Here is a 14658-nt window from a genome sequence, read left to right as displayed (position 1 = left end):
GCCACTGGGATGTCCCCCAGGACCCAGAGCCAGCTCCTGCTCAGCCATGGAGGGCTTCCATCAGCTGTCATTCCCCATGGACACCCTGCCAGGCTCAGGGAGGCTGCACAGTTCCCAGAGCAGGCTGAGTCCTTGGAGGAATGATTCTGCTCTTTCCTAGCCCCAGTTATTTCCACCACTGAGGCTTTTAAATGTGTTTTATCAACCAGCCAAGATCAGGTCCTACAGATGCCCTGATTCCCAAGGAAAGTCCCACATTCCCCACCAGTATCACAAGCCCCACTGACAGCCCACATGGAAAAACACACAGTTCATGCAGAGGAACATTTTTTTTTTCCTTACTATGGATCCAGGAGTTCCAGCGTGCCCACGGCTCCCTGGCAAACCAGCAAATCCCTGGAGGGAAGGGCAGCAGAGGAGCCATGGAGGGAGGCAGGAGAGGAGGATGGAGAGATTCAGCCCCAGTTTGAGCCCCACCCAAAGCACAGGTGAAGAGCCCAGCCTGGTCAAGGCAGCACTGGGGCTTTTCCTTCAAATCTTCAAATCCACTCCTGGATTCCTCATGGAATCACTACAGCTGTGTGGGGACAGACACAACACCCACTGGTGCCCAAGACACTCAGTGTGATGCTGGCAGCACTCAGGTGTGTCTCTTACTCAGTTTTCATCCTCTTTTTTGAGTGAAGTGCCAGATTTTTATTTTTTAAATTTTTTTTTTTTTTTAATTTCAGAACAAAGATAAATATCTGATATCCTGCAGAAGGGAAAACCTGCTGCCAGCCCCAGTCTTGCTGCTGGCTTTGTTCAGGCTAGCAGTGCCAGGGGTGGGAAATCCCACTGCCCTGTTCTCAATCCTTCATCCCTGAGCAGGATTCCCAGAGGAGCACCCTCCAGCTGCCCATGGACATGCTTTGGAGGCACATTCCCACAGGGATAAAGCTGAGCAGAGGGATGGAAAGCCACAAATCAGCTCTACTCACCAGTGGTCCCCTCCTGCCTGGGCTGCCCATGATCCCTGCGTGGCCCTGCAGGATGAGGACAAGGATCAGGATGAGGATGAGGAAGGAGAACAGCCTCTCCCAGTGCCCATCATGGCAAAGTCCATGGGATCAAGGTCTTGTCCCTCATGGCCATGGGATGGAAGGTTGGGAAATGTCCCCACTTGTCGGAACTCAAAATGTCCCTCAGACATTTTTGGATGTTCCGGGTCCAGGTCAGAAGCATTTGAGACCCTGGCAGGCAGCTGGAAACAGCTGTGATTTTGGATTTGAGCCATGGAACGATTTACCAACCTTGCAGGAAGAACAAGAAGTCACAAACTTTTAGATATTATAGTAGAAATGGTCACAAAGTAAAGGAAGAATTTTTGAGTGCTGTACAGGGGGTTTTGGTTTTGTACATGGGGGTCAGAGGTTTTAAGATGGAGGGATTTGGGCCTGCCCTGTCCTCCCTCTTTCTCCTTCCTTCCCTCCATGTTCTTGGTGATGTTGGCACTCCCAGATTGGTTTAGAGTAGAAAGGCACCATTTAATATAGGTAATAGGCACTGGGGAAAAACTGTACCCATGTAACACGTAATGTACCATATAAAAGACAGCAGCAGCCCTGGGCAGAGGGGGAGAGAAGAAGCAGTCGGGAGTCAGAGAGGATGTCAGGGTGTGTGTGTGCCTCTGCCTGAGCTGTGAGCAAACCACAGCAGCCCCAGAAGAAAATCTTTTAGATAACTTGCAATAAACTGCCTTGAGACCAGACAAGAGACTGCTGAGCCTTTCTTTGGAAGCTCGGGGTGGAGGAGAGACTTTTCCACCACACGAAGCCACCCCTGACCTGAGGTGAGCTCCAGCACCCACTGATGGTATCCGCTCTTGTCCCACACAGCCACAAGATGGGAGGTTGGAAGTGTCCCCACTGATGGTATCAACTTTTGTCCCTCATGGCCATGGGATGGGAGGTTGGAAGTGCCCCCATGGGCTCAGCTGCCCCTGCCCACAGGGATATCCCAGCCCCTGTCCCCAGGCAAGTACAGATGTAGGATGGAACCTGTGTACCAGGCTTTCCTTCTGCGCCCTCCGCTCCCGGCACGCCCCGCGAGCCCTGCAAGGAGAGTTTTGCCTCAGGGTGGCCCCACCAAGGGCTCCCCCAGCCCCAGAGCCACCCTGCAGGGTGACAGTGTGGGACAGCAGTGGTGGCACTGCCTGTGGAGCTGTGCATTCCTCCGTGCACAGCTCGTCCCACGCAGCTCCTCCCTGCTCCATCCATTGGGATGGGAAAGAACATCCACGTGGGAGGGAAGCTGTTCCCACCAGGAACACCTTGGCTGGGATTTTCCTCCTCCCGCCCCAATTATTTATTCCTGACTCCTTCACCAGCCTCAGCTCTGAATAACAGAGCTTCCTTATAGGGTTCTTTCCTGGAATTTTCTGTGCTCAGCATCTGGGGGAAGTCGTGGTGTAGGGCAGGTGGTTTGTCAAAATGCAACGTGCCACAGCCCGAGATGCCCATCCCCATTTTTTCCTGCTCAAATTCCTGACCCTCTGCTCTGGCCACATCCCAGGATGCTGCCCCCACGTCCCAGAGCCAGCAGCTCCCCATGGCAGCCCAGGGATGTGGGATATCCTCTACTCACAGGCACCCCAGGGACTCCAACCAGCCCACGCTGCCCCACACGGCCCTGGAAAAGAGCAGGAATCACAAAACAATGGCAAAGCTGCGGATCTGGAGGAAAACCTTGTGCCTGAAGGATGTGCTCTGCCCCAGCACATCCCAAGCCAAGCAAGGCACGTTTCAATCCAGGGCTGTTTCAATCCCCCAGCGCCAAAGATGCTCCAAGATCCAGCCCCAAATTCCAGCACCCCGTTAGTTACCCGGGCTCCCCGCGGTCCTGGGGCTCCCTTGGGGCCATCAGGTCCTTGGCATCCCTAAAATCCACAGAAAGGAAAACACAGACATTGCAAATCTACAGGGGCAGGTCAGGGGGATGCCATACACGGGGAGGATGGTGCCCCTGGGTGCTGGGACCCTGGCAGGGTGGGCACATCCCTGTTTGCCATGCAAGGAAGTGGGCAGCCCATGGGAAAGCAGCAAATTCTGGCACTGACCTTGGGTCCCTCGCTGCTGTTCAGCCCTGCAGGGCCAATCTGACCTTCTTCCCCCTGCCAGGAGAGAGGGGAGGAATGATCCAGGGAAAACACAGCCCCTGATCCCGGGGGAGTCACCAGCCTGCTGCTGGTATAGGGAAAACACTGCGAGTGTGACCAGAGGTGACATTCATAAATGGCACCAGCTGAGCTTTGGTGGCAATGGGGACTTCCCCATCTCCCAGGGCTAAAAAACCAGGCTGAAGGAAAAATCTCAGCAGTTTGGTGTGGCCCAAAGTGACACATTTGGATATTTTTGTTTCCTGGTGGACAAATTAAAGGCAATTGCAAGGACTGGTGTGCCAAAGCTGCTGCCCAGGAGGGTGGACAAGGCAGGAGAGGATTCCTGCTGCATCCCCAGCTCCTGGAGAGGGGCGAGGAGCTGCCACTCATCCTGGAGAGCAAAAGAGCAGATCCAGGAGGGTATCCCAAAAGCCTTGGGAATGGGAGGGCGACCACTGCAGACTGGAAAGGTGGATGGGGAAGTGTTCCTCCTTTTCCTGAGGAGCTGGGGATCACTGGGGATCAGCAGCCAGCCTCAAACACGGTGGGTTCAGCCTCCCAGCCAGCTCTCTCAGAGCACACACACACTGCAGGAAGAAGCATTCCCAAAGCCCCACAGGCTCCAGGAGCAGGGAGCCTGGCAGGAGTCAGAGAGGGGCACAAAATGAGCAATCCACGAACCCTCTGCTGCCAAAAACCTGCAAAGGAGCTGGCCCAGAGCAGGACTCAGCAGGACCCTGCAGAGCTGCTCGGGCTGGGGCACCTGGGGAGGGCTGGCAATCCTCTGCCATCAGTGACCCCAGCAGCGAATTTTGGGGTGCAGAGGTGTGGAACAGGCAGAGCACAGCTCGGTTTGGGTGCTGGGGGCACCTGCAGCCCCAAGGTTGGGGGCTCTGGGCCAAACCTCCCCCTGGCTGATGCTGCTCAAGGGATCCCTTAGGAGAGATCCCACGGATCAGCAGTGCCTGCCCCCTCAGGGCTGTCCCCACCTGTGACACAGGTCACACCTGTGCTCCCCCCACAGTGACACTCCATCCCAGCAGTGGCACTCACGTCTGGTCCCCGTGGCCCTGCAGCCCCTCGGGGGCCGGGGAAGCCCTGCAAGCCCCCCTGGCCCCGGGTTCCTGGAGGGCCTTTTGCTCCTTGTGCTCCTCGTGGGCCCTTGGAGGAACAAAACACGGAGTGTCACAAAGCAGGGACAGCAATTCCCTGATCCACAGGCAGGAATTCCCCTGGAGAACCCATCACTGGCACGGGTGGGCACCCCAAACCCTCCTTCCCCAGCATCCCTGGGGCACCTGAAAGGGGAAAATACATTTTTTCAAACAGGCAAAGCGAGATGGAGCGGGGAAGGATGGATCAGGTGGTGGGATCAGCACAAAATAAGCAGCCTGGCTGTCACTGACCCCAAAACCCAGCCAGGCTCAGGGTCCTTGGGCAGCCACACCCACCCACAGACAGGTAAAGCACATCTGAGCAACACAGGGAGCAGCTCTATGAGCCCTGCCCATTCCCTGGGCAGTGCCAGCACCTCTGGGGGAAGAACCTTTCCTGCTCTCCAGCCTGAGCTGCCCTGGCCCAGCTCCAGCCGTTCCTGGCTCCTGTCCCTGTCCCAGAGTGCAGAGGGCTCTCATTCCAGCACCCAGCCCCTCCCTGTCCCCTCCCCAGGGTGACCAGGGACCTCCAGGTGGCATTTGGAGGCACCACAGCCTTGGGAATTGGTACCTTGCCTCCTTTGGCTCCCAAATCTCCCTTGGCTCCAGCCAGACCTCGGCAGCCCTGCAAGAGCAGCAGCAGTGGGGTTACCCTGAGGAGCCCTGGGCAAGCTGTGCTCTGACCCTGCCACCACATAAAGAGAATTCTGCCCTCTTCCAGTCAGGGCTTTCCTCTGGATGGGCCTTTCTGAGCTGGGAGCAGGGTCCTGCTGGATCTGCCTGCGGGACTTTTGGGTTCAATCCTCACCAAAGCGAGCCCAGCAGCCCATGGCAGTGCCAGTGCCAGCTCCCGGCTGGTGGTGGCATCTCTGGCACCACCAAAACAATGCCAAGTGTCTTCTCCTCACTGCTCAGGCCAAAGCATTCCCACCTCCCACAGCTCCCAAAGGCAGGTGACCCCTCAGGACACCCCCAAGTCTGAAAGCTCCTCTTATTACAGCAAAAGGAGCCCAGGCTCAGCTCTGCCTTCCCAAACAGCTCCAGCTGGCACCTGCTCAAACATCAAGTCCAAGCACACATCAAAACACGGAGCTGCAGCTTTGGGCTGCTCTGCCTCGGCTCCCCTGCTTCCAGAGCAGCATCCCATGGATGCCATCACTCACCTGCTCTCCTTGGGAGCCTTTTGCACCTGGCAGGCCAAGGAAACCCTTCAGAGAGACAGAGAATGCAAGTTCAAAAGAAAAACACACAGGGAAATATTGTGTGTGCTCCTGGAGGTGACAACCTACCCACAGCACAGGGATGGGCTGGGCTGGAAATGGGGGCACCAGTTTGGCTCTGCAGGGCTGCTGCTGAGATCCCCCCATGGGATTTGCTCCCCAAAAAGGGACCAGAAGCCACAAACCCTCCCAAGGCTGCCCCTGAGATGAGGATGAGGACTTTGTTTGACTCCAAAATGCACCCCCCACATCCCACCCCTCATCCCACATCCCATTCTCAGTTTCTCATCCCATTCTCATCCCATCCATCCCCAGATCTCAGCTCTGGGGGTTGGGGTCCCAGGACACAGAAAGGGACACCTGGGCCAAGCAGGAGGAAGGTCAGGCTGTCCCAAGCCTCTGGAAAGGGCACCTGAGCACCCAAATCCCTTGGGAAAAGGGAAGGGATCAGCAGGGCTGGGCCATGTCTGCTGATAAATCCACAGGGAAAGAATAAAATCGAGAATAAAAAGAGGAGCTTTTGGGATGAGGACTGGAGCCACAAGGACGTAGCTGGCATCGCCACCAGCCCTGTGGGAAGCTGGGGAAACAGAGCATTCCCTGCAGGATTTTGTGGGGCTGCCAGGGGAAAAAGGAGAGCACCCCACATCCAGCCACCCCCTTCCCATGCACTTACCCCAGGGCCCTCCTGTCCCAGCTGTCCCCTCACCCCAGGGGCTCCATCTGCACCCTGCACGAGGAATCCTGGAATCACAGACTGTCCTGGGCTGGAAGGGACCCCAAGGATCACCCAGCCCAGCCCTGTCCCTGCCCAGACCCCCCAAAATCCCACCCTGGGCACCCCTGGCAGCGCTGGCCAAAGGCTCCTGGAGCTCTGGCAGCCTCGGGGCCGTGCCCATTCCCTGGGCAGCCTGGGCAGTGCCAGCACCTCTGGGGGAAGAACCTTTCCTGCTCTCCAGCCTGAGCTGCCCTGGCCCAGCTCCAGCCGTTCCTGGCTCCTGTCCCAGAGTACAGAGAACTCTCATTCCAGCACCCAGCCCCTCCCTGTCCCCTCCTCAAGGTGACCAGGTGGCATTTGGGAGGTCAGCTGGAAGTGCTGCCCCCTCTCCCCTCCAAAAACGGGAACGAGGACCCCCTCAACCCCATACATCAGGTCCTTCCAGGGAAATCCCTCCAAGTGGGCTTCACCCCCACCAGGGTCCAGGAAAGCGCTCTTACTCTGACTCCTTTGGGACCTGCAGATCCCTCCAGCCCTGCTGCACCCTGGGAAAAGCAAAGGCAGGGAGAAGTTGGGAGCAGAGGGATGTGGCTCCCTGTCCTGCTCTGTGGGTGGGAGCCCAGCCCACAGGAACCTGCCCAGGAGCTGCCTCACACCCCAGGGCCAATGTCCCCCCCAGGGGACACAGCCCTTCCCACCCTGTCAAAGCAGTGACCCTTGAAGGGGGAAGAACGTGCTCTGACTCCATCTTGCAAAAGGCTGAATAAATTGCTTTTATTGGGCTAAATTATATTCAATTAATACTATACTAGAACTATATCATACGAAAAAGATACTAAAGAAAAAAAAAAAACCCAGACCCTACTGGCCAAACAATCCACACAACCATCACCGGTGCCCAATTAACAAATCACTCTTGGGTGAACAATCTCCACCACACATTCCACATGTGCCAACAACAGCAGCCAATAGAGGTAAGAATTGTTTTCTTCCTTCTCTGAGCTTTCTCACTGCATTTTTCCCAGGAAAAAATCCTGGGAGGGAGAATCATTTCTCTCTCTGTTCAGAGAATGTGAATACCACACCACCCGCCAAGGGCAAGGATTTCACATCCACTGCCCAAACACATGGGGGACAGATCCCAGCAGCTCCTGGAGGAGAATGGGGGGACACAGCCACCCCAGGACAGCAGCACTCACCTGGGAGCCCCTGGGGCCGGGGGGGCCACGCCTGCCCTGCAAACCCTGGGGTCCCTGTGAGGGGCACAGGGGGGTGCCATCAGCACCAAAACCTCTCTTGGGAACTCCCAGCGCTGAGGAGCTCCAGAATTCCCAGCTTATGGCACACTGGGGGCTGCACACTGCAGCCTCTGCAGCTTTTGGGGTGGGTTTTCACCCATCCCTCCCAGCTGGAGGAGAGCACTCCGGGCAAGGCGAGCCTGGCACAGCCTCCCAGCCCGGGCACCCATCCCGGGGTCACCTACCTTGGGGCCGGGGGGTCCGGCCATCCCGGGAGGGCCCATTTCCCCCTGCGGAGAGAGCAGGGCAGGGGTGGGGTGAGCACAGCAGCGACGGCAAAATCCCAAACACAAAGGATGGGCAGCGGGGAACACCCACCTGAGAGCCATTGGTGCCTCGGCATCCCACGGATCCCGGCTGGCCCCGCTCTCCCTGCGAGGCAAGACCCTGCTCAGCCCCACAGGCACTTCTCAGCATCCCGGGATGCTGCAGGGCTTTGCTGCTGAGCTTTAACACCACTGGTCCTTTTGCAATCCTCCCCCAGCTGCCAGGGATGGTTTTAACCAAATGCAGCATTTTTAGAACAAGTGGATTAGAACAAGGGGTGAAGAAGGTGGCACTCTGGGCAGCAGCAGCTCTGCTGCCTCAAATTCCATCTGGACCAAACCCTGAGACTCACCATGGGACCAGCAGGGCCCGGGGGACCCACTGAGCCACCTTCTCCCTGCACAGGAGAGAAAAAAAGTCATTTTTTGCTTTGACACTCTCCTTCAGCCCAAATCCCCCTTTTCCTTCACATCATTTTTCACATCAGCTGCTTGATGTCCCCTCAGACATTTGCTGGCCAACCCCAGCTCCCTTTCATGCTGCAGAATTCATCCAAACCCCTTCAGTTTTCCTTTCAAAGCCTTTTCCAACCCTCTCCTGGACAGGATGTCTCCCAGTTGTGTGGGAGCACGGAGCTGTCCATATGCTGGAAGAACCAGGTGCTGCCAGCCTGGGATTCATCTCAGCTGGAGGTGGCCACCTAAAATAAATCCCAGCGTGCTCTGAACAGCTCATTTCTCTTCATTTCTCCTCGTTCCCAGCCAGAACAGGGCTGGGAAATGCTGGAGGCACGGCCCCAGCGTGCCTGGGTACAAATCCCTGTTCAGTCCCTCTTCCCAGTGGGAATTCCCCACTCCTGCACCCCTTTGGGGAGGGCACAGAGAAGGGAAATCCACTCACCGCTGGCCCTGCAGGGCCCTGGAAGCCCATGGCACCCTTCAGCCCCGCCAGCCCCTGGGAGAGAAGCCAGGAATGAGGTGTCAGCACCCTGAGGTGACACTGCCTTTGTCCCCTCCCTCACAGGAGGGACAGGGACACACAGAGACCACGGGGGCTTTGCCAAAGCCAGGAGAGCGTGGGCTGGAGCTTGGGGACACCACAGAGAAGGACAGGGGACAGGCCAGCAAAGGGCATGGAGGGTGTGGGACACCTCCAGCTCCCCAGGTAACTCACCTGGAGCCCTGCAGGACCTGGCAGCCCATTCTCTCCCTTCACCCCCTGGAAAAGCCAAGAGCAGCCTGAGTGATGGAGGAGAGCAGGAGCTGGGGCTGGGGGGCTGTGGTGGGGAAGGAGAGACCCCTGCCCACCCTGGCAGGGCTGTGAGGGGCAGGGACAGCCACCCTCACCTTCACTCCCTTCTCTCCTTTGTCCCCAGCTGCTCCAGGGTCCCCCAAGAAACCCTGCAAAGGAACAGGGATGAAATGGGAGCAAGGATGAGCCCCAGCTGGGCCAGCAGGAGTTAAACTGGGGCTGCTGTGCCTCAAAGGACACAGATCAGGGTGGGACAGGACAACAGGGACCCTCAAGGTTGTGCTACACGTGCAAAGCCTGGCGGCTGGTGCCCAGCGTGGTGTCACCTCCCTGCAGCTCCTGGGGCAGCGTGTCACCCACAGCAGTGACACAGGGCTGGCACAGGCACAAGGGCACAAAGCGTGGCCCAGAACAGGGATAACCCACATGGGACTGCTGCAGCAAAAAGAAGAAATTAGGTCTCAAACCCACCAGGATGATCAGACTTTGGAGGAGCCCAAAAATCTCCTGGGCAGCTCTAAAAATGTTGGCCTGGAGAAGACTAAGTGATGAAAAATTAAAAAAACAAAGGGTGATAAACCACCAGCATTCACTGTTTGATGGACATTTTCCATCCTGGCTGACAAAGCCCTTGGGAGGAGCTGCAGGAGCAGTGCTGGCACCAGTGCAACCAGTATGAAAGGTGTTGTGTTTGGCACTGGGAGCACGTGCTGGAGCTGGCACTGCTGGGACTGGGGCTGGCACCTCATCGTGCCCATGGCTGTGCCAGCCAGAGCCAACTCACCTCTTCTCCCTTGTCCCCAGCCAGCCCTCGGTCACCCTGGAAGCCCTGGAGGCCCTGGGAAGGGGAGGAAGGAGCAGGGCAGGCACTGAGGGGCTGCCACCCGTGTCCACCCCGTTCCCCAGCAGCTGCTGAGAGCCCCAAACTTTCCAGCACCCCCCAGTCCCTGTCCCAGCCTGTGTTCCCCAGGGGTTGCTGCCAGGCTCTGGACAAGGCCAGGCACCAAGGAACCAAATTCCTGGATTGGACACGATCCAGGCATTCTGGAATTACTCTCATTTCCTGGTCACCCTCCCAGTTTTGAGCCCTCAAGGCCACTGGTCTAGTGGAATCTAGTGGAAGGTGTCCCAGCCCATGGCACGGGGTGGAACGAGATGATTTTTAAGGTCTCTTCCAACCCAAGCCATTCCAGGGTTTGCAGTTATTTTCCAGGAGGAGGTCCAGGTGCAGCAGCCCAGCCCTGCTGCTCAGACCCACCACACCCAGGAGCTGCAGCTCTGGGTATCCCAACCCCTTAATGCCCCTGTGGGATGCCCCACAACCCTTTTATTCCTGGCAAACCTAACCCTCGAGGCACTAATCCAGCCCTGCCTGGTTTGGGGGCTGAGGAGAAAGATTCTAATAGAGGCAAGAGAAGGAAGAGCAGATTTAGGAACTCCCTGTCTCCAGCCCAGGGTTTGGATCTCCAGCTTCCCCCTGATCCTGAGCCTTCCCTGGCCCTGCCCACAGCTCACCTGCTCCCCTGGCAGCCCCCAGGGCCCAGGTTTGCCATCCAAGCCAGGGAAACCATCAGAGCCAGGGTATCCCACACGTCCTGGCAAGCCCTGGAGCCCGGGTTCCCCCTGGGGAGAAAAATCCAGGCATGGAAAATTAAAATATCCACATTATGAAAGCAATAAAGAAACGCTGAGCTCTGCCTGCCTCTGGCTGTGGAGCTGGGGAAAAGCTCTGTGCATCAAGGAGCTGCAAGTGTTGGGCAGGTGGATCTCTCCAGGTTCTCCTCCAAATCCCTGGGATAGCTGGAGCCAGGCCTTGCACAGCAGGAAGCAGCACGGAGGGCAGGGAAAAGAAATGCACTGAGAGAAGGTCGAGTGAAATCTATCTCAAAGCCACTCCTGACCCTTTCCCACGTGCAGGAGTCAGAGCAGATCCAGCCAGGATCCATCAGCAGCTGAAGCTTTATTGGGCTAAATTATATTCAATTAATAGAATTGAATATGTATATATATTTTATATATACATTATATATAATATAATATATTATACTGAGCTGGGCACAGTCCTGAAGTCAGGCAGGCTGCAGAGCAGTGTGGAGCAAAGTGCAGTGATGTGGCAGAGTGGGGCATTGCTCTCCTTTCCTGGTACCCACAGGGCACCTAAATCCCACAGGGAGCCCAGCTGGGCACCCCAGGGGAGATGGGATCCCATGAGGGATCCCATGGAGGGCACAGGCAGAGCTCACCCGTCCCCTGCAGAGCTGGGGGGGCTCTAGAGGGTGACAAAAGGACTTTGGGGGGTGTCACCTGGAGGAGTGCAGCACCCAAAGGGGCTGTGCTGAGCTGTGGCCGAGCCATCCCTGCTGCTGCAGCAAAGAGGAGCAGCAGGACAATGACTTTGTGCAGAGCCACCCCAGCTGGCACAGCAGGGAGGGCACAGGGCATCGACCCAGCCCTCCAAACCAGCCTCACCATTCCCAAGCTGTCCCAAGCCCATCACGGCCCTCCCTCACCCAGGCAGGGGCTGATCCAGGAGGGGCAGGGTGGCTGAGGGTCCCAGGGCAGCCCTGAGGGCACACTGAACCTGTCCCCAGTGTCCCCACACCCCCCAGCCCCACTCACCGGGTACCCCCACTGGCCTTTCTGCCCCGGCTCTCCCGGTGCTCCGCAGGCTCCCTGTGCACAGACAGGGACTGAGTCACCCCAGGTGTGCCCCCACCCTGCCCCGAGCCCTGGGCAGGCTGCCAGGACAAGCAGCAATGCCCAAAGGTGACCCTGGGAAGGGCACAGTGGGAGAATTCACATCCCTGGCACCCCCACCCTGCCCACCGTGCCCAGGGCAGGTTTGGAGTCAGCAGCAGATCCATTTTTCCACTGCTTTGGATCCTGATGGGATGAGAATTTTGCCTTAGGACAATATTGTGTGTGTTCCTGGAGGTGACAACCTACCCACAGCACAGGGATGGGCTGGGCTGGAAATGGGGGTGGAAATGGGGGCACCAGTTTGGCTCTGCAGGGCTGCTGCTCAGATGCCCCAGTGGGATTTGTCCCCCAAAAAGGGACCAGAAGCCACAAACCCTCCCAAGGCTGCCCCTGAGATGAGGATGAGGACTTTGTTTGACTCCAACATGCACCCCCCACATCCCACCCCTCATCATTTCTTAGGACAAAAGAATTTTGTCAGGACAGGACAGAGAATTTTGCCTTCTTTTCCTTTGCCTTGTGGCCAGATGGGGGGGAAGCATCACCCAGCAATGCCAAGCTCGTGGGCATGGGGCTGAGACCCCCCCCAGCACAGGCTGGCCCCACACAAATCCTGCCCCAGCCCTTCCCTGCCTTGTTTTTGTGCCTCTGGGAGGGTCCCAATGGTCCCTTCCCCAAAAACAAGGGCTGGAACCTGATGCCCCAGGAAACTCAGCCAGCCCTGCTCAGCTGGCAGAGCAGAGGGGCTGCAGCTGCCAGGAAAACCCTGGGGGTTGGATATCAAACATCCCAGGTTTCAGTGGGAAGCAGACAAGAAATCCATTAGGCTGCTTTGAAACCCAATCCCAAAGCCCCTAATTACAGCACGGCAGCAGCCCCAGCCTGAGTGCTTGGGGACATCCACCCTGAAAGTGTCCCCAGGGCAGCCAGGGTGGCAGCAAGGCCACCAAAGGGACAGCAGGGCTTTGGTACTTACAGGTGCTCCTGTTTTCCCAGGGTGTCCTGGGGGCCCAGGAGCTCCAGGTTTTCTCTGGATTAAAAATAAAAGAAAACAAACCAAAAAACAAACGTGGGTAAAACCCATCAAATGCTTGGAGCAAGGAAAGCTCAGCTGCCAAGGAGGAAAAATCCAACCTCAAAGTGACCAAAGCAGCACTCACCGGCCAGCCCGCGTGCAGGAGTTGGTAAAATGATGATTGCTGGAAGAAAAATGAAGGGGGGAAAGCAAAATGTTAAAAAAAAAACCATCCCCAATCCCTTTTTGCTGGCTTTCTCCTTGTCTTGGGAAGATGCAGCAATGAACCACTCCTTTAATTTGTTTATTTATTTCAGACTCTGTGCATGCAAGGCATGGGAGAAAGGTCAATCTGAGGATAAGGTGTAGGAAATAAGGAACTACTTCAGTAGAAAATTAGGCAGAGAACCCATTTCTCCTGAGTTTGGTGAAATTCAGCTCCTCCATGGTGCCCTGCAGCCAGAAATGTTTGGAATATGGAGAGGCCAGAAACGTGGTTGTGGTGAGCACAGGGACTGCCAGATTTTAAACTAAAACCAGCTGGTTTGACCCTGGAGGCTACTCCAGGTGGGGAATCTCCTCCAGCCCCTGGAAAACCCAGAGGAGCAGATCCCAAGTAGGTTTTCCTCTTGCTACTCCCAGCAGCCAAATCTTGGATGCACTTCAAATTTTTCTGAAGATCAGATGAGCACAGAGAGGGGAAAACCCAACCTGAAAGGCCCAGAGTGGATTCATCCCATCCCAACCAGTTCATCCCATCATATTTCCTTCCAAATAAGACCACCTAGTGCAGACTCCTCTCTGCACACTTCCAAGCCATGTTTTCCCAAATTTTGGGAGGTGTCCAGGAAATAAAATGTCCATCTCCAGCTACCAGCAGCACAGAGAGGCAAATCCCATCTTTCCTCCTCCTCCTTCCCACAGTGACCTCACACTTATGGCACAGGCAGTTCCCCCAAATCCTGGCTCACATCAATGGCTCAGAAATCCTCTCCTTATCCAGCATCCCAATCCCAGCAGCTGGAGGGGCAGCATTCCTCTGTTCTCCCCAATTTCAACCTCGAGGGCACGGGGAAACCCCTCCTGTCCCCTGCTCTGTGGGAATCCAGAGCTTCCCTCTGGCTGCCCTGGCAGGTCTGGGACCCTGGCAGGGGTCAGGAACCCCCCTGGACAGAGCCCCCAGAGACACTGGCTGTGATCTCTGTCCATGGAAAAGAGTTTTCAATCTTACAGGATGAATTACCAGCTCTGAGTGTTTGATATCAGTAATAATTAAGTGTGGCATGGGTGCAAAAGTAAAATTTTAGGATTCTAGATTGGGGTCCAAAGGGGACAAGATGGAGGAAATTGGGTGTGTCTTGTCCTTTTTCTCCTTCTTCATGCCCTCCATGTTTCACTGTGGTGTTGGCATTTTTCTGTTGGTTCAGGCTGGGGACACACTGTCCAACGTAGGTGACAGATATTGGCACGTTATTGTAAATCCAGCACAGGTAGTTTGTGGTATTTAATGTTTGTACCATCCCACTGAGGGCAGAGCCCCACACGCTGCCCTGCAGGACAGAGCTGCGGCAGGGCAGCAGAACATGTTAGAGATAAACAGAATAAACAACCTTGAAACCAGCACAGACCAATTATGGCTTCTGCTTTGGCAGTGGGGCTGACAGACAGAGACTTTCTACAATCTCAGAATCATCAGTAGCTCAGATTCCAACACTGCTCCAAGGATCTGTCCCCCACTACCAGTGGGGAGAGAGGGGAAAAGCCAAGGAACTCATGAAGGAAAATCAACCCAGAGCTTTCAAGAGACAGAAATATCCCTAGCAGTGCCCAGCACGCTGGGGCAGGTGATGGATGCCATCCCTGCTCTTTTCAGGCTGCTCCCAGATTGATTTCCGT

The 14658-nt window shown here is 56.3% G+C and overlaps 1 protein-coding gene across 1 annotated transcript in view; it reads right to left on the bottom strand.

Annotated features, from left to right (window-relative positions):
- The window catches only part of LOC105760944 (uncharacterized), an 82463-nt gene that overhangs the window by 16452 nt on the left and 51353 nt on the right, over window positions 1-14658 (bottom strand). Inside the window, exons 11-33 of the mRNA XM_072936809.1 lie at window positions 12908-12946; window positions 12724-12777; window positions 11667-11720; window positions 10563-10670; window positions 9832-9885; window positions 9143-9196; window positions 8970-9014; window positions 8697-8750; window positions 8149-8193; window positions 7848-7901; window positions 7715-7759; window positions 7431-7484; window positions 6732-6776; window positions 6190-6243; window positions 5457-5501; window positions 4865-4918; window positions 4193-4300; window positions 3098-3151; window positions 2864-2917; window positions 2626-2670; window positions 2040-2093; window positions 981-1025; window positions 343-396 (exon numbers count right to left, since the gene is read on the bottom strand). Of these exons, the coding sequence (XP_072792910.1) occupies window positions 343-396; window positions 981-1025; window positions 2040-2093; window positions 2626-2670; window positions 2864-2917; window positions 3098-3151; window positions 4193-4300; window positions 4865-4918; window positions 5457-5501; window positions 6190-6243; window positions 6732-6776; window positions 7431-7484; window positions 7715-7759; window positions 7848-7901; window positions 8149-8193; window positions 8697-8750; window positions 8970-9014; window positions 9143-9196; window positions 9832-9885; window positions 10563-10670; window positions 11667-11720; window positions 12724-12777; window positions 12908-12946 (1272 nt within the window). The remainder of the gene's footprint in view (window positions 1-342; window positions 397-980; window positions 1026-2039; window positions 2094-2625; window positions 2671-2863; window positions 2918-3097; window positions 3152-4192; window positions 4301-4864; window positions 4919-5456; window positions 5502-6189; window positions 6244-6731; window positions 6777-7430; window positions 7485-7714; window positions 7760-7847; window positions 7902-8148; window positions 8194-8696; window positions 8751-8969; window positions 9015-9142; window positions 9197-9831; window positions 9886-10562; window positions 10671-11666; window positions 11721-12723; window positions 12778-12907; window positions 12947-14658) is intronic.

This window comes from Taeniopygia guttata, chromosome 17 (genome assembly GCF_048771995.1).
Source record: "Taeniopygia guttata chromosome 17, bTaeGut7.mat, whole genome shotgun sequence".
In the NCBI taxonomy this organism is placed as follows: Eukaryota; Metazoa; Chordata; class Aves; order Passeriformes; family Estrildidae; genus Taeniopygia; species Taeniopygia guttata.
This window is presented reverse-complemented; position numbering and strand designations above follow the sequence as displayed.